At 35.4% G+C, this 25,146-nt stretch overlaps 1 protein-coding gene across 6 annotated transcripts in view; it reads right to left on the bottom strand.

Annotated features, from left to right (window-relative positions):
• The window catches only part of LOC117421245 (interferon regulatory factor 2-like), a 45,924-nt gene extending 27,507 nt beyond the window's left edge, over nt 1–18,417 (bottom strand). Inside the window, exons 1-2 of one of the 6 annotated variants that reach the window (XM_034035387.3) lie at nt 18,209–18,417; nt 4,433–4,504 (exon numbers count right to left, since the gene is read on the bottom strand). In XM_034035387.3, coding sequence (XP_033891278.1) covers nt 4,433–4,474 — 42 coding nt within the window. In that variant the 5' untranslated portion in view covers nt 4,475–4,504; nt 18,209–18,417. Of the gene's footprint in view, nt 1–4,432; nt 4,505–17,849; nt 18,040–18,208 lie in introns of those variants that run through there. The other 5 variants (XM_034035389.3, XM_034035384.3, XM_034035383.3 and 2 more) reach the window with 5 other exon arrangements.
• Nucleotides 18,418–25,146: the final 6,729 nt, after the last annotated feature.

The following is a 25,146-nucleotide window of genomic DNA, read 5'->3' as shown; positions in this document are numbered from 1 at the left end:
ATACCAGAAAAAACACTCGAAATGGTTACTCGTTTCACGTTGACTTCACCCCTTTCACAGTGCAGTTAGTTATGCAATGTCCCTCCTTCCTGATTTATATCTAGCATTGTTTTGTTTTGAATACTTTAAACCCACCCCAATTACTGAGTGGCAGCAAATTCCTACTCCAAATTCTATTGGAGACCGCAGACAGTGAGGATTGCACATTAAAACAAGATTACAATTAGATATGAAGGATAGTATCTTGTTCACGGGGTTTAAAAGCTATATTACAGTTAGATAGGGAGTATTTACAAGCTAGTGGGAATTAAAACACAGTTTCAAATTGTGGCAACATTTATAAAAAAAATCCGAAGACACAAAAAAACCCCAGAAAACAGCAAAAGAGAGAAGGTACTATACATATTGTGCCAAGAAAAAAACGCTCAAGAATTTAGGAAATTAACCGAAAACAGTAATCTCATACAGTATGTAAAAAGTTAAAGCTCCGAAAAAGAATCAATTTCAGGGTATCTACATAAAACTCGAAAATACCTAAAAAATAAACACCAAAAAATGAAAGCCCTTTTCTTTAACCACTGTATTATACAGTGGTTAAAGAAAAGGGCTTGTAACCAGGAGGTCCCTGGTTCAAATCCCACCTCAACCACTGACTCATTGTGTGACCCTGAGCAAGTCACTTAACCTCCTTGTGCTCCGTCTTTCGGGTGAGACGTAATTGTAAGTGACTCTGCAGCTGATGCACAGTTCACACACCCTAGTCTCTGTAAGTCGCCTTGGATAAAGGCATCTGCTAAATAAACAAATAATAAAATATTTGCATGCCATTAAATATATTGCAAGTCCATGCCTTTCCTATCCCACTGTTCATGAGGAACCTCTGTTTACACACTAAGGGGATGTAAAGCAGGAATATTGTGAGGGTGAGTCTTAAAGTACATGTTCTAAAGAAAGATTTAACATGGAGGTGGTGTGTTTAGTATAAACTCTCAATAACATAACTACTGCCACCGACAAACAAACTACAGTATTAAGTCAATTTCTTAAGATTAACAAACAAACAAAAACACTTTGATACTTAAACATTTTAAATGGGTTAATCTGACTAAATATCCCTTTTTCACTGTAAGGAAAAAAACAGTCAACTGCTTTTTACTTTAAAAAAAAAAAAAATATATATATATATATATATATATATATATATATATATATATATATACAGTATATATATATTTAGAAATATCAAACTAAGAACTGCTGACCCCAAACCACAGTCTGCAATTACAACCAAAGTTCTGACAGAGCTGGAAATTAAATGCTAGCTTTTTTTCTGGAAAAGGTAGCAAAGCATGTACAAAAACAGTACTCCATTTCACACAATAACCAATGATCAATAACAAGAATATCTGCTGGGAAAAAAATGTAGCAGGGCTGTTGTAGATCTGTATTTCAGAATGTGTAGGCTGCCATAAAGGTGGTGCTGGTGTGTAACTAATCCTACTGTACCTTTATATATATATATATATATATATATATATATATATATATATATATATATATATATATATATATATAATCTTAGTTTATATAACCCAATGGAAATGTATAATTTCTAGCAATTTCTCAATAACAAATAATTGTAGGAAAAATCTTTTGTAGCAAAAGTTTTGCTTTTGTGAATGAGTAAAACAAGTTACAAGAAATAGATGTCTACAATTAAGTTGTTCCAAAATTGTTCCAGTTCATTCAAATTCCGAGGACTTCTCTTGTGCACAGCAGTAGCAACTTTTTGAAGTTCAGTTGTTCAGTTTCACCATCATACGTACAGTGGTAGAACCAGGCTTCAGAAAGCAGTAGCAACTTTTTGAAGTACAGTTGTTCAGTTTCACCATCATACAGACTTCTTCAACACATACCTGAGATTCTCAATCGGATTTAGATCGGGACTTTGACGGCCATTCCAGAACCTTGATTTTATTCTTTAACCATTCTGAAGTAGATTTTGATGTGTGCTTTGGATCGTTGTTGTGTTGGAACATCCAGTTGTGCTTTAAACCAAGATTTGTAGTGGAGGGTTTCAGATGATTGGCCAATATCTTTTGGTACGCTATTGAATCCATTTGATCATGTACTGGAACTAAATGTCCTATGCCATAGAGGAAAAACAGCCCCATAGAGGGATATTACCACCTCCATGCTTGACAGTAGGTATGGTATTCTTTTCTTTGTATGCCTCATCAGACTTTCTCCAAACGTAACGACTGTCAGCGTGACCACATAGCTCGATTTATGTTTCATCACTCCACAAAACCTTTGACCAGAACTCATATCCATCATTCAAATGCCGTTTTGCAAACTTTAAGCGATTGTCCTTGTGACGTTTTCCTAAGAGTGACTTGTTCCTTGGCCTGCGACCATTGAGACCTTCACCATGCAATTACTGACCTATGGCTAACACTTTTATACTCTAAGAATGTTGACCTACAATCGATTTCTAGACTTTTCTAGAATTATGTTCTGCACTGTCATATATAAATTTCTAGCACCTTGTAGGTATACTATCATAGCATCAAAGGGTATGAATACTTTTGAATTAGAATTTTATGGAGTTTTGCAAAAAAAAAAAATTGCTGAAATAAATAATTGTAGACATCTATTTCTTGTAACTTTTTTCCTCATCCACAAAAACAAAACTTTTGCTACAGAAGATTTTTCCTAAAATTCTTTGTTTTCGAAAAATGTCTAGAAATTATAAATGTCCATTGGGGTATGTAAACTTTTGACTACAACTGTATATATATATATATATATATATATATATATATATATATATATATATATATATATTTGTTCTGCAAGAAGAAAAATCAATGCTAACACAGAACCTAAATTATTATTCTTACCTGCAGATACTCCTTATTTCAATATTTGATAATTCAAATATTTGTTAGTTTGTTTATCTGTCATTCACTGACAATAGAAAGGATGACCATACCAATGACCAGGTAGTTAGAAAATAAGAATATAAGAAAGTTTACAAATGAGAGGAGGCCATTCGGCCCATCTTGCTCGTTTGGTTGTTAGTAGCTTATTGATCCCAGAATCTCAACCTTTTTGCTGACGGTAAAACAAGATTGACGTGTATCTGGCTAACATATATCTGAGTGCTGACTGTAAAACCATTAAGATTTAACCAGACTACAATTGATGATTTGTGTTCTCTTTTCAAACCAATTCGGTAACTTTTATGGGACTCTGGCAGGGCTGAGACCTACCCCTGTAAATAATGTATATTTGGTGGGGTTTGTAAAGAAAATATAGTTTTGATTGTTTTTTAAATAAAAAGGGTTAATTTTGTAAAGCAAAGTGTGTGCTAGATATGGCAGGGCTGGGTGGTTAGACTTTTGTCCCTATCTAATTGAAACTGAATGTGTAGCAGGTGGCCAGGTGTCAATTGAATAATTGGACATCAATTAGTTCTGGTCACCGGCCTTCAAAAAGGGGCTGTACTCCATTTGTTATGTGTTTGTTACCAATGGAAAGGCTTATGACTGTGTGTTTGAACCAGGGTGAGTGAACCAAAGCTGAGGACCACTGTGTGTGTTAACCAGGATCTTTAAGACCAAGAACGACTGTGTGTACACCAGGGTTCTTTGTTTTTAAATTATACCTGTGTGTATAGCAGGAAAACTGCCACGTTTATGTAGGGAGTAATTTAGGGGATTTTAATCACACCACAGTTTATTTAGTTTATGTTAGGAAGACGTTGTGGGACCTCCCTGTGTAGCGGGAGTAGCGCACAGTTCGAGCTTTTTTTATTTCTTAGCTGTTTTTAAACTGTGTTTTGTTTTGGCTTTTGATGTTTTAATAGTACCCTAGTGGTGGCCACCAACCACTGCAACTGCCTGTGTTTGTACAATAAAACCTGGACTCCTGTGCTGCGTTTCAACATCAAACTCTGTGTCTCTCTCATTTCTCAGCAGACACCCACACAGTTAGAGGGCTATTTCACCACAAATTTCAAAAAGCCATATTGTGGAGCTGGATGAGCAATATATTAGTTGCAAGAGATTTCCCTAGCAGAAGGCCAGCAGCAATGATTTTATCTTCCTACTTTTGCCCAAGAAATCCCTGATGAGGCTTTCCAGTAAAACGCTATTTTGAAAACCTTGTTTCAACATTTCTTAACAAATCCCACAAATATTAATCATAAAGTTGTTTTTCTGTGGTAGAGCTGTCACTGCCAAGTTTGCTACACAATTTTTTCCAATAGTTATTGACAAAAAACATGTTTTTGATATTTCCTTTTATAAGGGCACGGTTAGTGAAGCACACATTATCCAATCACAAAACTTGAAGAAACCATATAATATCAATAGTAAAACTATTTAAATAAAATCCAATACAGTATGTAGTAAAATAAATAACTTACACCAAGCAGTTTCTTTCTGATGCCTTTTTCAATGTCTGCCATAAAAATGTGGAAATGTTGTGTGAATGGATTCTGCAATAAGAAAGGAAAGTCTGGAATAACATTTCCTATAACCTACTATTGATTACATATAATGAAAAATAAACTTTTAAAGAAAAAAAAATACTGCAAGTGACATTGTTGTTGTAAAAACTGAAAAGTAAAACTATGTACATGAATTGATAATTGTACGGAACCCAGGAAAGACCGTGGGGGAAAATTATAATGGCATAAATAAAGAGATAATTAAATCGCGTGCACGAGATACATATTTTTTTCCACCCACTGTCTTTCCCGGGCTCCGTATAATTGGCCTAATGCCTACTACAGAAAATAACTATGCAATGCTTTTCTGCAGAAGTATTATGCTGAAAGTCACATTGCCTTGCTAAAGTTTCAAGCAAATTGCTTTAGAGAATCAACAAATTATTATTTCATTAAGGAGGATCTCCCTTATAAATTATTTATTAAGACCTTGGGTCAGATAATATTTACCTTTTGAATTCTCTTATTTCTCCTACAAAAAATTGAAAAGAGGGTACTCTGGCCTACTGTATTTCATTTAAGTCAATTATCTATTAATATTAAAATATGTATTTGTGTCTAGGCCATTCATATTCACACTAATCATGAGACTGGTTGCTACTTATGCATCCAAACTACAATGTTCATGTTTGCTGGAATCCATGCTAGCCAATCAGAATGACCCTGAACTGAAGCCACTTAAAAGTGTTACACAAGTTTACAAAGCATATTACATTTCCTTTGCTGTGTCCTGTTTTGTCCATATGGCAGAGTTATATTTTTAAACATGTTGCCGACTCTTTGTACATTTTTAATCACACATCATGGGTCTAAATCAGGGGTATCAAACTCGAGTCCTCGAGGGCCGCAGGCTCTTCTGGTTTTCATTCCAACTTAATTATTTGTTCAATTTGACATATTTAGCAGTGGGCAGCAGTGTGGAGTAGTGGTTAGGGCTCTGGACTCTTGACCGGAGGGTTGTGGGTTCAATCCCCAGTGAGGGACACTGCTGTTGTACCCTTGAGCAAGGTACTTTACCTAGATTGCTCCAGTAAAAACCCAACTGTGTAAATGGGTAATTGTATGTAAAATAATGTGATATCTGTATAATGTGAAATAATGTATAATGTGATATCTTGTAACAATTGTAAGTCACCCTGGATAAGGGTGTCTGCTAAGAAATAAGTAATAATAATAATTTAATATTTTTCAAGGTCTTTCACAGTTGATGGTTTTAAAAATGCACTTGATTCAACGTACTCTATCTGTGAAACATTTTGAGGCCTGAACAGAAGTGTTAAATGTGTCCAGTTAATCAAATAATTAGATCAATTAAGTAATTGAGAGCTCGGGTGGAATGAAAGCCAGAAGACACTGCGGCCCTCCAGGAACTGAGTTTGACACCCCTGGTCTAAATCAACTGGACAATTCATTTCTCAACATTTACCTGGGAGCGATCACCAGAAGAAAAAATAAAATGTCTTTTAAGGATCGCAGTCTATCCAGATCACGCTCCTTCCTGCAACAGTGCTGGTTTTCTGTTCCCGCAATACCCCACTTATTTCACTCAGAGCTTCAGAGTTGTTGCAGGAGGGAGTATGAACTGGATACACTGGGATGTGACTGTGTAAAAGGTGAACAAAAGTAATTCCCTTGTTTTTTTTTACCTATGATATGTAAATAAAAATATAAAAACTATTGGGAATATGTTAAAAAAAAAAAAAAAAAAAGCATTTGTAATATAAACAGCAAATACAGTAATGTGTTTCTTGATGGTATGGTAGCCAAAGATTACATTACAATTAGGCTACTGTGGCACAATAGAGGCACAAGATTAATATCGGAGCACCCTTATGGCACAGGCTTTAGTATCGCTTGCACACTGTAGATGGAAATTCATTCTGTCACAAATTGAATTAGGGTTAGTTTAACTCAAGACAGGAATGAGTTGATTCAGTTGAACAAGCAGGAGTAAACCATCTTTCACTGACATATTTTATTTATTTATTTATTTATTTTTTTGGGGGGGGGGTTCTAATGTTGCTTCAGTTTCCTGGAATTCCAGGATTAAAGAGATAAGAAAACGGAACTGCGTTCGCACCATGTAACGGCATAAATAATTATTGCACTGCACTAGGGTTGGACAATAATGACATTTTCAGTTATCAATTAATCGGCTGTAAATTATCACGATAATCATGATTATCGGCTGAAAAAATAATATATGTAAAATGTCTTGGAATTTATCAAATTTAAAGCTATATATACTTGAGCAATATGACAACTGCCTCTACGAGTTTAGAAGAAATAAAACTAGACAATTTTCAAAAAGACCAGCATCTTTAATAAAAGTTATGAAACAATGGTTGGTTACAAAAAAGCACAAATAATATAACCAAATGTTTGTTTGGTAGCTTTTCAACTTTTGAAATATAGGCTACTTATTAAAAAAAGTGTTTTAAAAATAATAATAATAATTATAAATTGCGATTAAAAAATATCAGCTTTTCCACACTGCCTACAGACGGGCTTATTACCTTGCGGATCACTTTCTGTCACTCCAAAAAAACTGCCACACTGGACTGATGCTGTTTCTTTTTTTTTTTAAATCTTTTCGGAAGGTTTGGTAGTTTCTGCAGTTGCCATCGCCATTAGCTCAAACGTTTGCCTTTACTTGGTGAATCTTACGTTAAATGTTACAACTTCCCACTACGCAGCGTGCACAGATCATGTGTTGCGTCTCACGCAGACAGTTAAGTCCTGTCTTAATGCTTCAATGCAGAGTTACTGTTACACACAAGCATATCATAGTGGATAACGGACGATAAAATGATTATCGATAATTATTTATCAACGCAATACAATTATCGATGCAAAAACATTCTCGATAATATCACGATAATCGATTATTGTTCCAACCCTACACTGCACATATTTACAAGAAAACAAAGAAAGTCACTTATAATGTGACAGCATTTGGAATAGGTTAGACCAAAGTTATCAAAGGATTAACTACAGCATGAGGCCATGGAGAATGCTTACCTATTTTTAATATGAAAAACTTTTTAGAACAGCAAACAAGAAGTAAAGCCATATTTCTGCAGCTGTAAAGACTGTACATCTCATCACATTCCAATATTAAACTTGGGCTCCTACTGGTTCCATCTAAAATCTACAATATATTCTATAACTGGACATTACACAACGGTCAAATATTGCCTATACAGAACTTCATGTTTTGTGAAATTTTCAATTAATAATTCTTACCACAAATATTCCCTGTAAATTTAAAGTGTATGCTACAATATACAGTATATAACGTGTCTAAATCCCTATCATTGCTATTACTATTTCTTATATGTTCCTGTTCTATAATGTACACAGCATCAGCACCACCCTCAATTAACAAAAATACATTGTTCTTCACCTCGAGGCACTTCCACCAAGTCACACTGATCTATATAAACAGGTCTAGACATGTTTACACAGATCAGTACAAAGGAGCCTTAATAATGTTAACACTGTAATATGCAACATGATACATGGTGCTGCGGGTTTTTTTTAGAAATCTACAAGTAGTCCCATTCTAACGCAGATTCAATTAGATTTTGTGTTATCCAGTGTCCACTTTTTAGAAGAAAGCAAACAAAGTCTGCTAAAAGTGAACATAGGCATTCTAGAAATTAAGAAAAGCACTTAAAACTATTATTATAATGGTGTACTTTAAATGCATTTATTGATGAAAGGATGCTTCCCTTAATGCGTTGCACATGCGTACCAATGTAGCAGGTATAATTACATTGACATGACTAATACCCTATTCACACTTTCAAAATAACGTACATATTGAAAACATGATTGTGAATGAAGTGAATCACAATCCCATGGGTACAACATGTTTTGATCACACATTATTTACATAGCATGAGAAGACTGTATAAAGGGAACCGTCCTGGTATACACAAAGCATTAGGTTAAAAAATGTATGTGGATCATAAGTACTGCAATGAGTAGAATTTGTTTCATCACAAGCTGTGCCGTCAATTAATATTATCTTAAAAAGCACCATTAGCCTAGATATTTCACTCATATCATATAATTTGTGCTACATTAAAAAAAAAACTCTCTCAGCCAATCAAAACTGTAGATTCACAGTACATCTAATATTACTGTAATTGACGTCACAAACATTGAATAGGTTCCAGGTGATAACACCACTGGCCACCATTTTTTTTAATTAAAAAAAGAGATTAACTAATTGAAATATTTGTATGTACAATTGAACCTCTTTTATAAGACTTAAATTGCACACTTTATGCCCAGAATATATATTCACTTAGATAACACTGAACTGACCATATTCATTTACACCAAAAGACTGCCAATGGTGTGACCTAGACCTCTGTTCCATCTTAGCCTGATTCTTCAATGCACACTTTTATGAACTGTATTTTTCCCTTAAGATTTCCCCTATCCCCAACATCTTTTGGCTCATTTTCCCACCGTCATGCCATTTCTACTTCACCCTTTCAAACAGCATGTAAGCTAACATTTCAACTAATCATTTGAATCTCAAGCAACACATATCTGCAATAAACTGGCAATATTGGTACCAAGCAAAACTATGTTTTTTTTGTTTTTTTTTAATTAATAGTCGCCAATTGATTTTACCCTGTTTTTCTCCTAATTTGAAATATCCAATTGTATTTTAGGCTCAGCTCACCGCTGACTCTGGAGTGGCGAAGACGAACACACGCTGTCAACCGAAGCATGTGCTGTCAGCCGACCGCTTCTTTTCACTCTGCAGGTCTGCCACGCAGCCACCTCAAAGCTACAGTGTCGGAGGACAATGCAGCTCTGGGCAGCTTACAGGCAAGCCTGCAGGCGCCCAGCCAGTCTACAGGGGTTGCTGGTGCGTGGTGAGCCGAGGACACCCTGATTAAAATGAGGCACATGCAGACGGAAGTTAACATCATCAGGAGAAATTCATTAAGACTTTTATGCAGCACAAGGCAAAGGTTTTGTTTGTTTTTGTATGCAGTGCTTTTGCTGAGTACAGCACAAATGCAAGTGTCAACGCACACATACACAAAATAAAAAATGTATTGTACCTGTGCATATCACTGTGTTTTCAACAACTGTCTCAAAGTGTGCCTTTTAAAGCTTGTTCAATGTAAACGATCTCCACATGAGTGTGTGATAGCATGACATAATCTGTATCACGGTTGTATTAAGCAGACAGTTTTTGAATCCAAACTTGTAAAAAAAAAAAGAAAGAAAGAAAGAAAAGCAGACTAGGCAGGCATTTATCTAATAGCAAAGTAGCGCTCAGTGTTTCACATATACAGTACAAAAATACATCTTTAACTTACAGGAATTCCAATACTAAAATCATTTAGTTTCAATTTAAAATAATCTTTTATTCGCATTGTACACCAATGTGTACAATGCAGCAGCATGATTTATTTTGTGTTACCAGTAGGCTAAAGTAAAAAGAAAGTGCGCTAGGTATTCATTTGATTTTATTACTGTATAGGCCTACTGTACAGATTTATATTTTTATTTTTACATTATATGTAATGTGTAGCCTAAACAAAACAAATTAGTGTTATTTCAGTGCAATGGTTTATATTTAAAATACAGAGAACTGTAAATGTATGTGTGTGCGATGTTATTGTATTGTTTTTAAACCCGACACCTCCTTATGTCGGACAAACATGTCCGGTTTATCGAGGGGCTACTGTATGATTATGAAAAGCTTTTTATGGGTGAAGGTGGGTGCCCCACTATAGAATCTGATGGGATTAAACTGCCTTTCATTTTTAAATAACAGTATTAAAATAGGTCAAATGAATATGGAACAGAATGCATTGTACAGATGACGTTTACATTTAACAAAAACAATTTTATTTTGATTCTTGCACCCTTGCATGTATAGACATTATCCTTTGGGTACCTTTTGCTGCAGCAAACCACAACTCAACTCCCGCTATTTATTTGAACAATGTCGCGCAACAACCGCAATGTATGCTAGAGACGCAACAAATATTTAAATTAGTATATTGCGGCTCTTTGAATTAACATATTTTCTCTTAGTACATGCGACAAAATGTATACTCTGCGAATTGTTGAAACAAAAATGCAAATTCCAGTATATTTGCGCTGCGACTGGTCCATCGTAGTACATCTACCCCTTAGTCTTTTTTTATGACCTCTCTGTCTCGCCATTATAGAATGACCCACACACTACAGCTTGCCAAGTTCAGTTCCAAGATCCTCATATTTTTCCAGTGCACTATGGGTGATGAAGCCCATAGCCCAACTGGATCTTTTCTTGTTAATCCAGTACCTTTGTTACATCACTCCTTAAATCAGATAATCATGGCTAACTAATACTTTCCATTGGGCCACGGAGTGGGCCCAATTGTTTAGTTTAAGACATAGTTATTATACATTATTTAAATTATAACAATAAAAAAAAATACATAAAAAAGATAGAAAATTGAGTTTTATTATGAACAGTCGTCATATCCCTGTGATGGAATTACAGCATTAAACACTTCCTGTCATTTGTTATTTTTACAATATATTCTATTTTCTTTTAAACTTCTATTCTGTGTACTGTATTTCAAAAGACACTTTGTTAAGTAGCACTGACACAGGTATCAACTAACCAGTGGCGGCTGGTGGCCAAAACAAAATTGGGAGGCGATAAAAAGGCAGAGTGCTTGAGCGTCCCATTAAGCTCTCAGCAGCAGTAGAATCGTATTATTGTATTCTGACTGACAACACTTTTCATATCTTCTTAACGTTTTACCCCAATTTGGCTGTGAAACACATTTCTCCACTAGCAAGCAGAGAAAATAATACAGTAGCCTATCATAGCTTATTCTAATAAACTTAACTGTTAACACACTGCCAGTGCATATTTAAAAATGCACTGTACATACACAAACTACAAAACAGTAGGAATGCCTACAGTAAAGATACATCACATTGATACATCACTAATATGCTAACATCTACCACCATGCAAATGTTATTGTCGTTTAACTTGTTATTATTATTATTATTATTATTATTATTATTATTATTATTATTATTATTATTATTATTACTTAAAGGCAAAATAACGTACGCTTAATGCTAAAAACAGAATTTGCCAAACAAAATGTACACAGAATTGACATACTATATGCAAAATGTTTGAATATCATCTGTACAAACTACATTTTCTAGCAGAAAGACATTGTCAGTACACAATCTATTTTCTGTGCCAGGGATGAAAATTAGAAAGAGCAGAGTCAGCGACACACCCCGGTCAAATCACACCCTGCTAACATACTTTGCATAAAATATTTTCTAAACAAAGTTGTTAAGGCCGGCAAGCTTGAAGGCAGACAAAACTCAAGCACATTGTATCGACTTAATGTATTAAATGTAAAAACAACTGGTGACTTCTAAATCAGAAAAGGCAAAACTACAAACCTGTTGTTTCATCAATTTCCCATGCAAAAAAAGGAGCTTCATTAATTTATTTCCTGATCTAGCTAAGTAAAGGAAATGGATGAAATCAAGTAATTCTGTGTGTTCAATGTCAGCAGCAAACATAGCAAGCAATTATTTCTGTGAGTTCCCTGTTGTGCCAAATTGTGCATTACTTTGAGATATGCACATGCGTCAGCATGATTTAAATTTGAACTTTTGGCATTATAAATTAAATGTACTTTTTAGACATCAAAACAGTATAAAAACACCAAAACACAAAACAAGATCAAGTGAAATTTAAATTAACACAGTAGTGATTACTTTCCGTTCAGGCAACTCGTTTAATTTTTAAACACTGTATGTATAATGTATTTAGAAACTAAAATTAAAGGTAGAAGCATTTAAAACCATCAAATTGTATACAGCCTTCGCCCTTATCCATACTCTATGTATGCCTAATACGAGTTAAGTAGCACAAATTCGTAGGTCATTATATCTCAATGTAATAAAATGCCTGCAAGAGACAAGTACCAATTAGAGCTAATAAGACGATAGGATGGGGGCTGAGTGGATCTTCCAATTAAAACCCAGTATCTGACTACATCACCTGTCATTGCTAGTACTGTTTGTGGTTATATAGCAGATAGGAGTTTATTACAGAGGCTTATCTCCTCTGAGGAAAAAAACTCTCTGGCCTCCAATTAAAACACATGTTCAGATCACATGATCTCCTACTGCTAGCACTGTGGTTAATAGTAGATAGGAGTTTATAACGGAGACTTGCCTCCTCTGAGGAGTCAGTATAGCTGTTGAATCCAGGGTTTAAGTTAAAATGTACTTGAATTTTAGACATATACGAAATGGAAAATACCAAACAAGCGAAGGAAACAGAAAAGTACAGACAGCTTCTTCTGTCTTTGAGTAAAGCCATATAATCAAATTGCGAAATGTGCTTTGAGCAAATGCACAGTTCCCGAACAGATTTTGAAGATACTGCTCAATCTGCGAATAGCAATTAATTCCGGGTTTTAAAAATGGGATCAAGTGAAATACAAACCTTTTAATATTTTTTTTTTTATTTTTTTATTGAATGAACATGAAATCAGTAAATTTTGTGGAGGCACTGCCTCCCTTGCCTCCTCTAAGGAACATCCACTGCAACTAAGTAATAACACATGAAAAGGCTGGGTTGTTAGGATACAAAAACCCACGAGGCACAGCCCAATATATTCTTTACAAGAAATATCCATGTAACAACAAAACATGGAATATATGATAAAGTGCAACCTCCCTGACACCATATTCTCTTATACAGATGCTATGTTACAGTACAAAGTAAAACCCTTTTGGTGGCTAAAATCTACGAGTTAAAAGTTTGTGTAACATTCAGCATTCTGTGTTAATCTAACATACACACACACACACAAACAGGTACAAAATACACAGGTCACATACATGGCGGTAACTAGCTATGAGGGATACCTTTGCTTTGAAGACTAAATGAATTGTGGGTTCCACCTGGGCATTTAACCACAACATTTAGTTGATGGTGACAGGCATCAGATATAACCTGCACATTAATGAAGTGGCACTGTTATCTGTTTAAAAAATTAAATGAACTCACTCATTGTGCTTTAATTGCTACATGAGTACAGTCTATAGCACCGTATTGGCGAACCTAGAAATTGAATGTAAATACCGTTTTACTCCAATCTGCTGTTCTTCCATGTAGGGAAATTGAATGTACTGTGGACAGGGTTAAATGATTAAGTCCAAAACCCCAGGCATCAATGCGCTAAAAGAGGTTTGAGAATTGCCAGTTATGTCTCCAATCTGCCTTTGAAAGCTACCATAGGCCAGAAAGCCAGTAATAGGAGACAGAACTTGAATATGTGAGGGATGTGTGTGCTTGGTGTGTCCGTGCAACCTGTGATCTAACATCTCACACAATTCTATTAGGACTGCCTTTGGAAACACTATGTAACACAATTTTTGTTCCTGGGTAGTAAGTGTTATTTCCTAATTGCTTATGCCTCAAAAGTATAGAAAATGGCTATTATTCCCCACAAACTTTGCTTTTGTGACCAGGACAGTGATATTTTGAAATTTACTTATTTCCAATGAGAAAACGGGCGAATTTGTGTCTTTTCGTTCACATAAAGTCAGAAAAAAACAACATATGAATCCAAATTAACATGTATTTATACTAAAGTAATACAAAAATGACCACAAAAGATTTAGAAGTGAGTAGTTTTTCGAGATTTACGATTATACTGTAAATCACTTTCACGAATCAGCCCCCAAATGTAGTCTCCCATCATGTTCTCATTATACTCTCCTTCACTGACAGCTCATCCAGGAGCCTCAAAGCCGTGCTGCTCCATAATGGTAACAAGTACCCGTCTCTTCCCCTGGCTCACTCGGTGCACCTCAAAGAGGATTACAACAGCATCAAGACCTTGCTGGACGGCTTGAAGTATGATGAGTACGGCTGTGACCCCCAGAAGGTGCTGATGCCACCACTGCACATCAAATTGGGCCTTATGAAACAATTTGTCAGAGCTCTAGATAAGGAGTCGGCAGCCTTCAAGTACCTTCAAGACTTCTTCCCTAAGCTGTCTGAGGCAAAGGTCAAAGCCGGTGTCTTCGTCGGACCACAGATAAAGAAGATCTTGGAGTGCAATGAATTCCCCAAGAAGCTCACTAGTAAGGAGAAAGCGGCTTGGAACAGCTTTGTCGCAGTGGTTCGGGGCTTCCTGGGCAATCACAAGGCCGAAAACTATGTGGAGCTGGTTGAGACTCTGGTGAAGAACTACGGCACAATGGGCTGTAGGATGTCCCTCAAAGTCCATATCCTTGATGCTCATCTTGATAAATTCAAGGAGAACATGGGAGCGTACTCGGAGGAGCAAGGCGAGCGCTTCCACCAGGATATACTGGACTTTGAACGCCGCTACCAAGGACAGTATAACGAGAACATGATGGGGGCTGATTTGTGAAAGTGATTTACAGTATAATCTCTCACAATCTACTCACTTCTAAATCTTTTGTAGTAATTTTTGTATTACTTTAGTATAAATACATGTTAATTTGGATTCATATGTTGTTTTTTTCTGACTTTATGTGAACGAAAAGACACAAATTCGCCCGTTTTCTCATTGGAAATAGGTAAATTTCAAAATATCACTGTCCTGGTCACAAAAGCAAAGTTTGTGGGAATAATAGCCATTTTCTATACTTTTGAGGCATAAGCAATTAGGAAATAACACTTACTACCCAGGAACCAAAAAAAAAAAAAAAAAAATTGTTACACGGTGAAATCAGTAGCTTTGCCAAACGTTCTTCTGTATTTGCTGTGAATAAGTCATATCGATCCCGAAACACACTTTCTCCAGCAGAAAAAAACAGCATTAGCAAAGTCTTCCAGAAGTGCGAGATCCGCCATTTTAAAATTATGTTTTGACATATTATCGTATGAGAATTTATTGAAAAAAAGTATTTCTTAATAGCCTACACTTCCAAGAGCTGTAATTACAAGGGAGTCATAAAAACATTACCTGCTGCTTATTAAGTAATAATCATGGTGGTGGTAACTAACATTTATATCATACTACTGCCTAAATATTAATAACAATATTAATAACAGCACATTTGGCATATAACAGCAATTATTTATGAAAGAATTATATGTGACAAATATCGCAATTTCAACAATACTTGCATCAGTAACATACACCTCCGGTGAATGTTATTAATTTACATATCGCATTGATTATAGTGATTTAATAGGCGTTTGTAGCATCATTCTAACACAAGGAAACGATCCCATGCGTGGTCTCGTGGCGTGAGTCCAACATTCTCATGCAATGTTGGTTAATCACATACTTTCCGTTGGAATATGCATACGCACGGTTTAGAAAGCAATACATATAGTCCTAGATAAGCTGCGTACTGCGTGTTTTACACATTTAAAACATATGAATTACGTATGACATTTCAATTTAATGCGTAACGCATAGCAATTTTGCTGAACATCTTATGTTATAAAGCCTCGTTGGTCCCCGGTGTCTCAATGGTCAATTGTGAATATAACTGCATGCGGAAGCTAGAAAATGGATCATAGAAATGTTGGGACAGCTAACTGTAGCTTGCCTGCTAATTGTCAGGTACACGTGACCAATAAATCTGTGTAATAAGTCACTTGTAATGAGTGTTTGTGACTGGTGAACACTTGATCTTCAGGATTTCTCGGCGCCGCCTTAACCTTACCTACTTATCTGTCAACCGAATTTTTGGAAGGCAAATCTGTATAATAAATACAATATTCTGAGTTTGGAGTCGGGATGCATTATGTTGCTATAGCAAGGCGATCAATAAGGAATACGATATAATCGTTTCTTTATTTGCTTAGGGAGTGTGTCTGTCGACTTGGAAAGGTAGAACACAAGCCCGATGCGATCAATTTGCTACTGGATTTTTCATGCACATCGGGTGTTATGCTTTGCGATGCAATTTTACAGGGTTGGCTGATCAATTTCAGTCGGCTCGCAACGTTGACTCGGAGAACGCAGTAGATAACCCCACCGAGTGGAACAACTTCTCGGACTGTTGTTATATTATTAATATTATTAAGGCAGAACCAAATGGCAGCAAAGAAGACATCGTTGGATTTTTTCAGGTGGAAAATAAGGAATGGAAGTTTTAATTGTAGGAACTAAGTTTTTGATCAATAGTTCAAAGTAACATTACAGTTAAAATGCAATATTGTAGTTAATGCATACCTCGTAGGTTATCATTACATTATGTACTGTATTTATTGGAAGTAGTCAAGGTAATGTTACATATTACTCACCCAAAATACATTTCAAGCATAGTGTTTAAATTGGAGAGCAAATTACTCAATGACCCCAAACCTTATCTGAAGTGGTGGTCATCATAAGTAAACAGCAAAAGCAACTTAGCCTACAGTTGTGTGCATGTTACATATAAAATTAAAAAAACAGACTCAATTTATACATGCACATTTTTCATATTATTTTTCTTTGCGCATATTCTAACAATAGAAAGTATGTGATGTCAAAAGTTTAAAAAATGTAAACGAATACAATGTAAAAGAATCGAGTAAAAAAATGTAACAACAAAATGTACTTGTGAGTCCTCATGCTACTGTAAGTCTTATCTTGAAGGCGGCTAGTCTGTTGCTACTTTGTAGTTCTGGCACGACTTAGCAACAGCACAAAATGTACCTCACAGATGTGTGCTAGTTTGTTCAACATGTGCACCATGTCGACTGCAGTTATGCCCTCATTCTAGAATCTCTGTTGTTGACTGGTCGGTCTCTGCAGGGGGGAACTGTAGTTGGCTGAGAGCGCTGTCACTAATGTCATATCACGCTTGTGTTGAAAATGTACTCAGCCCTGGTGCAAGAGAAAAGGAAACCGAGGCAGCGAGAGTGCAAAGTCCGTATTACAACATTTAAAAAAGACTATTTCGATAACATGTAAACTGCAACATATTTTAAAGTTTTTAAAACTGGCAGAATGTAAACCTGCATTTGTATACAATATTTTCTTTGTGGCAAATCAGTGGTTAATTGTAAATGTATTGTTTACAAGATCGCACTGTTAAAGAGGTGAAAATCAACTTGGCCGAGGGAAAAAAATAAAGGCTTGCGGTCTGATCATTTGTACATGGTAAAAAAAAAAAAAAAAGAAAAAGGTCATATATATATTCTCTTGACTAACACCACCCAAGTATGACTTACCCCTGGCTTTGAAAGAAAATAACAATAACAAAATAATACATTCTCAAAATGCACGTTAATAAGTTGACATAATAATCATACAGGCTAAATATGTTTATTTACCTTATAGAAAAGCACACTGCCACTCCCTGCATATAGACAATCCATTTTTATTGTAAACAAACAACCCATTCCTTCTTCAATTTAAGGAAACCCAAGCTTGTGTGGTACGCAAGTACAGTACGAGCATAATTTAGTCTCAATACAAAAGTGAAATTAAACTTCAGCGTACAGTAGGACCATAACAGTCTCAATCCAAAAGCGAAATTAAACTACAGCTCCACTACAGCTTCACATGATTCAAACATCACTGACCTTATTAGCTAAGAGTACTTCCTGTTTATTATATATATAATATATATATATAATATATAATATATACATGCATATATATATATTTAATACATTAGAACCGTCGTTACCTGATAATAATGTCAGTTCTCTTTATCCAAGGCTACTCGGTTCTATGCAACTGTTGAACTGTTGAAAAAAAAAAAAAAAAAAAAAAAGTTTTGGGTGTCCAGTAACAAAACTAAAACTTAATTTGGTTGTGTTCAGAATCCAGATCGAAAGCAAAACAAGTAAAGGAAATTGTGATCTGCCTGGAAATCCCCTCCCGTTTTGTTTGTTTCGCGTTAGCCTGCGCCTTTAGAGGGCGTTGTGCAAGAGATCTGAGAAGCACGGAAGTCTGATATAATATCTTATTGGTCCACACATCTGCTTGCATCATGTCTAGTAAACTGAATTTCATTTTCACTTCCCTCCACCACCACTGCTGTGCTACAGTATGTGCACAACGGTTAAGGAAAGGGACCGCGGTTTGTCGTTGCAGAAACTCAAAGGTCATTCTTTCTGAGGCAACCTGGTTGTTCGACACAGCAATGTTTGTTGTAACAACTGAACACACAACGGTTTGTATGTGCTTGCTGCATGTATTTTGCAATAATTCGTACTGTGCATATTGAACTATTTTACTTTGTGATCCATTACTGCAGGCACAAGTCTTACTCGATTTCAGAGATAATAATAGCCCCAAAATCTTGTTTTGTTTTGGCCACTGGTTCAACAAGGTTTACTGTATATTGCAGTGATGCATTTTCATAGTTTTAATATTGTATTTAGTGCAATGATGTAGGATACTAACACAACACGTTATATTCATAATAATGCCACATAAAAATGTCATTCTTTGTGGAAAGCAGGTGAAATGTATCAAACTTAGCTCGAGGTTGTACCGTAAGTATGCATCAGATCTGGTGAGATGTATTCTGATGGACGCTCTAAATAAAGTTAAACGGCATTCTTCTGGAAATTTTTGTAAACCCATGCAATACATGACATGTTTTCTTTTTTTTTGGTCAATGATCTGTAAGAGTACTCTAAAACGATATATATGTGTGTGTGTGTGTGTGTGTGTGTGTGTGCGCGCGCGTGTGTTCTGCTATTTATTTAATTTAGGAGTAGTTACAGTATGTAACTGTGAAATGTTTACATAAGGGATATCAGAAGCAGGCAGCAGAACAATTAGGTTAAAGCTTACCTACTTTAAAAACACGTCAAGTTAATAAACCAGTGTCGTGCCGTGGTCAATGTTGACACTACTTTGATGTTGATGTTGACCCCCTCCCATATTCCTCCCTGTGGCCACCTGTGCCACAGACGGGGTTACTTATTATTATTATTATTATTATTATTATTATTATTATTAATAAGTCATTTAGCATTTTTTTTTTATCCAAAGCGATTTACAGAGACTAGGGGGTGAACTATGCATCACAACTGCTGCAGCATCACTCGCAATAGGACCTCGGTTTTACTTCTCATCGTGTTATTTTGCTGCTATGCCATTCTAAAGTGGCCTTTATTTAACCACCCAGATACATATGAACATAAGAACGGTTATAAACGACAGGAGGCCATTTGGCCCATCTTGCTTGTTTGGCTGGTAGTAGTTTATTGATCCCAGAATCTCATCAAGCAGCTTCTTGAAGGATACCTGGTTGTCAGCTTCAACCCAGGGTGTCAGATACAGAACTATGTTAACAAATGTAAAGTGTTTTTGATAACATTTTTGAATTTATTCCCAGCAGGCCCAATATTTTTCAAAATTATATTATAGCATATATATATATATATATATATATATATATATATATATATATATATATATATATATATATATATATATATATATATAGGCCAAAACCCTCATTATTACTTTTCAACATTGTACTTACAAGTAGGCCTCATTTTATATATTTAATATATCATTTTATATACCCAGGGGGTATATCTTCAGTTCTGAATCCAATTGAGAAGTGTGTTGAGCAGTTTCATATTATTGTTCATTTTTATTATGGACTAATGTAAAAAAAACAAACAAACAAACAAACAAACAAACAAACAAACAAGGTATTTAAAATGAATGCCTATTGCTGGGTGGGTAATATATGTTACTTTTACAGGGACAATATTCAGACAAGTTAGAAAAATGTGAAACTTGTTTGAATACTGTCCTCTTGAGTGTGACAATAATAATAGTTAGCTGACTAGACCAAGTAAAAATGACTAGCAAAGTCACTTTTTCTGTATCTCCTTGAGGGAGCCCTCATGTAAACTAAATGCATTTCGCAACTGTTATTAAATTAATTTGAATTTGCTCTGCTTTCAATCTACATTTAAATAGTGAAGTTTTGTTTGGTTTCTTTGAAAATACAGTTGCACTGTTTAAATAAAGCCTGCTGGTGAAATACAATGAATTCCTCCAAATGTTATTCCATTATATTCCAGTGAAAGTCATATTAATTTGTTCCCATTATTTTATAAACCTGTACTATAATTGTATTCAAATCTATGTGACACACCTCTTTTCAAGTATTATGATAGCTTGTGCCTCTCAGTAGAATACAGTTCATATGCATTGCAGTAGTTTGTAGCTCAGTTGACATTTAGGTTTAGTGTTTTTATATTAAAATATATTACTGCTTAATTGCATGTAATTCCTGTTATTACTAACACATTAACAATCAATAAAGCTCCTTGGAAATATATTGTTGTTACTGAACTAGACCAGGACTGCTATGAGAAAGACCTTGCGCTGTTTTCATAAATTCTTGGTTAGTCAAAAGTGTAGACTACAAAGAAGGACAGTGCGGCTTTGGAGAGAGTCCATCGAAAAGCAATCATACAAATCCCAGTGCTAAAAGGGATGAGTTATGAAGACAGGTTGAAAGAATTGTATCTATTTTCTCTGTTTTAAAATACTAAAAGGAGCTGCCAAAGATAATGTATGATTTTTATTATTTTAAAAGCACCACAGAGACCATAACCAGAGGATACTGAGTGGAGACAGACATAGGACAGAGGGTATGAGACTGGAGAGTCATTGCTGACTTCGTCTTGTCCTTGACTTTTCCTAAAGTCGAGGGGACACTAGTCTACTTGTTGCTAGAAAAATGTAGAAAGGGATACTTTTTTTGTAGAAAGTGACGTGAAAGCTACAAGTTTCAGGCAACTGTATCAAAGGACTGCTTATTTTGTAGAAACCACATTACATCATAGAATAAATCAGCCAATGAAAGTGATGTAAAAAGTCATGTGACTAGCTTCTTCGCTGGCGAAAAAAACAAAGAAATGGCGGAGAAAATGATTGCGAAGCCGGTGTTAGATATTGTGAGGGAGACTCTCTTTATCGATTTTTTTTTTCTTTTATAGGTGGTATAGGCCCATTCCTGGTAGTTGATCAATAGCCTATGTCAGTTAACGCCACAAGATGTAGTGGAGCGGCATTAAAGTCGACAAAATTATTAATATTATATTCCTTGAAACGTTTAAAACATAATGCTATGTTGGCATTATAGTCTAATATTAGAAATTACAAAAAAAAAAAAAAAAAAAAAGCCGGTTTTGGTACCGATGCTGAAGCATTAGATTCATGTTAAACTGCAACGGTATGTTACATTTAAGTTCTGAAAGTTGTGTTTTCAGTGGTCATAAAACAGAAAAACATTCAAGCCAAAAATAACAAATTCAGAACATAAATGATGAGGGTAATGGTAAATATTATTCATACAATCCTATATATACATATTTAAGAATACAGTTTTTTTTATTATTATTATATTGAAAAAAAATGCTGGTGAAAATGATGTGGACACTAAAAAATACAAATAAAATGTTTGATCGGAAATACATTGTCTATCAACATTTTATCTACAATTTTACATACTAAAATTGTGTCCCCTGAAATTTGAAGCAACAATGTAGAAGCAACAGATTTCATTCTACATTTCCCAGCAACATGTAGACTAGTGTCCCCTTGGCTATGGCAATACAATATCTTGAGAATGTAGAAAACAGGAAAACCATTTTAGCTTTCTGTCCAATGATTACTGCTTTGCACCCTTAGCTCAACTCTTATCAGTGTGGACATGTTTTTGGTCTAAAAGAGCTTTGCTCCATTTTGAAGTTTGTTGTACTTTGAACACTCATAAAACAGAATTTTTTGCAGTGATGGATTTAAGTGATTTCTTTAAACTTAATATCAGTGAGTATATAAACAATCAATGCAAATTCAGCAAGTATATCTGTCCCTTTAATTGAAATGTGATGTAGCGGGGTGAAGGAGACTCAGGTCAATACTGTCAGCAACACATTTTGTTTTACTTTTTACTTTTAGAGCATCATATTCACCATTAGGGCAGCAGTTGGTTCGGGGAGCTCATGCTACAATATGAATATGCGTAAAATACAACCAATATAGTTGAATTTGAATTCAATATGAATTACGGGACCTGCCATCTTATATAAACTATACAATTACATTTGTCTATTTCATTTTATAGTTATGCCTGCATGATTCAAAGTTTAAATAGTATACCATATCTCTTGGCTATTGAAATTTCTAAACCCAGCAGATATATCATCCTAAAGTGGTGGTGCACAACTTCAGGCCTTCGAGACCCATTTAGGTCAGGGTTTTGTTCTAATTAGGTCCTGTTTGCAATAAAGGCCTGGACTGGAATGGATTTCGAGAGTTGGCAGGGATGCACTACTCCCCTACAGGGGTTATCTTTAATGCAAAGTGAAATTTGCAGACCTCTTTAGAATGCCCTGGAATTGCTCCATTTCCCAACAGCACATTCTGATGGATATGGGCCTTTCTACTCTTCCAGTGGTGTATCCTTCACAACAGAACGTGTGTGGGGTTCCAAAAACAAATGTATCCCTACAAAAGAAAAATGAAGCCATTTAACTTGGCCAAAATGCAGCTTACATAGTAAAACAGTTAACAGAACAACTTACCACCATTTAATATGGTGCTGGTTGGGTTTCCCCTGCTGCTACAGGAGTTAGACTCAGAGAACTGAAAACATTACACTTAAAAAAAATATATTCTTTGTCAGCCAAATAAGAAACAGTGTTCCCTCTTTATTTTGCTATCTGACATAGTAATTTACTGTCAACATCGTGAATCAACAAAATGTGTGAATTATCTAATTGTAAATTATTGATGGAGCACTGTATTTGGGTTTCGGGAATCACTAGTTATTATTATTATTATTATTATTATTATTATTATTATTATTATTATTATTATTATTATTATAAACACTATGCCCTTGTCTTCTGAGTAGAATGTAAATATCTTGAGCACCCTCCAACCACTGATACCAAACAATGTATTGATCTCTGAGCCTCTGGAAGATAACTGTAATGAGTCTTAATAGACTACAGTATAGAATACAATCCAATACAATCTGGACCTACATAGCACTGATGAAAATGCTAAACATCCTGTAGTCACCTCATTGTGAATTATATTGTACTTTAGGGGCAGTGGTCCAGTGTCTAAAGATTGTATACAGAAATCACTTGATTGATAGTTGGGCAATCTCTTTAAATTGCAGGTTTTTTTTTTTAAATGCCTCTTCAATAAGGTCAGCTGTGTCTGTAAATCTTACATGTTTCTGTACTTTGTAATGCTGTTTGTCACTGCCAAGTTTTCAACCAGCAATGACGGAGTTCTTTCCACAATAATTTACTGCAGGGCCATGTTTTGTTTTTTTAATGACTGGTATGAATATGATAGTGCAAGGCAGTGTTACCAATACAAACTGTGCTTTGGCTGATTATTTATTGTTCTGTGTGCACTGACTGACACCTACTGTCACAAAAATACAAGTCCAATTTAAAAAGATCAGGAAAACAGTATTTGTTTTGTCCTGTTCAAATTTGCTACACATTATTTAATATAGAATATATCTGACCTATATCAAAATAATGTGAAATATTAAAAACAGTGAATTAGTGAAGGTCCCCTATACATAAAAAAATAGGACTTTTACAATTTACTGTCAACATGGCCGACTGGAAAGAAAGAGCAAATGATGAAATAGTGAGGGAACACTATATCAGGGTAGGGAGCCAATAGGCTTAGTGTTCTTGGTTTTAATCTACACTACTAAAAGTAATGAAATGAATGGAGGTATAGTTCAACAGCAACATAACCAGCAGAGGGCAGCAAATTCCACTTAAACAGCTACCGTAGTAATAATTATAATTTTTTTATTAACAATAAAAAATGTTCTCAAAAAGATAGGTGTCAGAATTACTGACACCCCTAAAGATTCTTATAAATAAAATCAAACAAAATTAAATCTGCATTAACATTCTACTTCTTTAAATTCATCTCAGACTTAAGGAACTGTATTGTGGCCTTCCATGGGTTCCTGTTTCACTGGGCTATCAAAATGAAGTAAACACGCATAAGAAATCAATTTTTCATCCATCACCATGGGGAAAGGCAAAGAACTCACAAATAAAAAGAGACAAATGGTTGTTGACCTTCATATATCAGGCAATGGGTACAAAACAATAGCTAATAAACTAAATATACCACTATTAGGGCAATAATTAAGAAGTTCAAAACCACTTGAACAGTGGTAAACTTGCCTGGTAGAGGACGCAAGTGTATCTTGCCCCCACGCACAGTGAGGCAGATGGTTCGGGAGGCAAAGGGAAATCCAAGGGCCACAGTTGGAGAATTACAGAACGTGGTTGCATCTTGGGGTCACCAAGTCTCCAAATCTACAATTAGACACCACCTCCATGCCAATAGGCTATTAGGAAGGGTTGCCAGAAAAAAGCCTTTACTGAGAGCAACCAACAAACGTAAGCACCTGGAGTTTGCTAAACGGCATTGGCACTTCGATTGGAACTGGGTGCTATGGTAAGATGAGACAAAAATAGAGCTCTTTGGCCACGCACACCAGCGGTGGGTTTGGCGTCAAAAGAAGGATGCATGTGCAGAAAAGAACCTCATACCTACTGTAAAATATGGTGGTGGATCTTTGATGTT

Source organism: Acipenser ruthenus, chromosome 1, assembly GCF_902713425.1.
Source record: "Acipenser ruthenus chromosome 1, fAciRut3.2 maternal haplotype, whole genome shotgun sequence".
Taxonomy (NCBI): domain Eukaryota; kingdom Metazoa; phylum Chordata; class Actinopteri; order Acipenseriformes; family Acipenseridae; genus Acipenser; species Acipenser ruthenus.
Note: the sequence above shows the minus strand (reverse complement) of the source record. Positions and strands in the feature narration are given on the sequence as shown.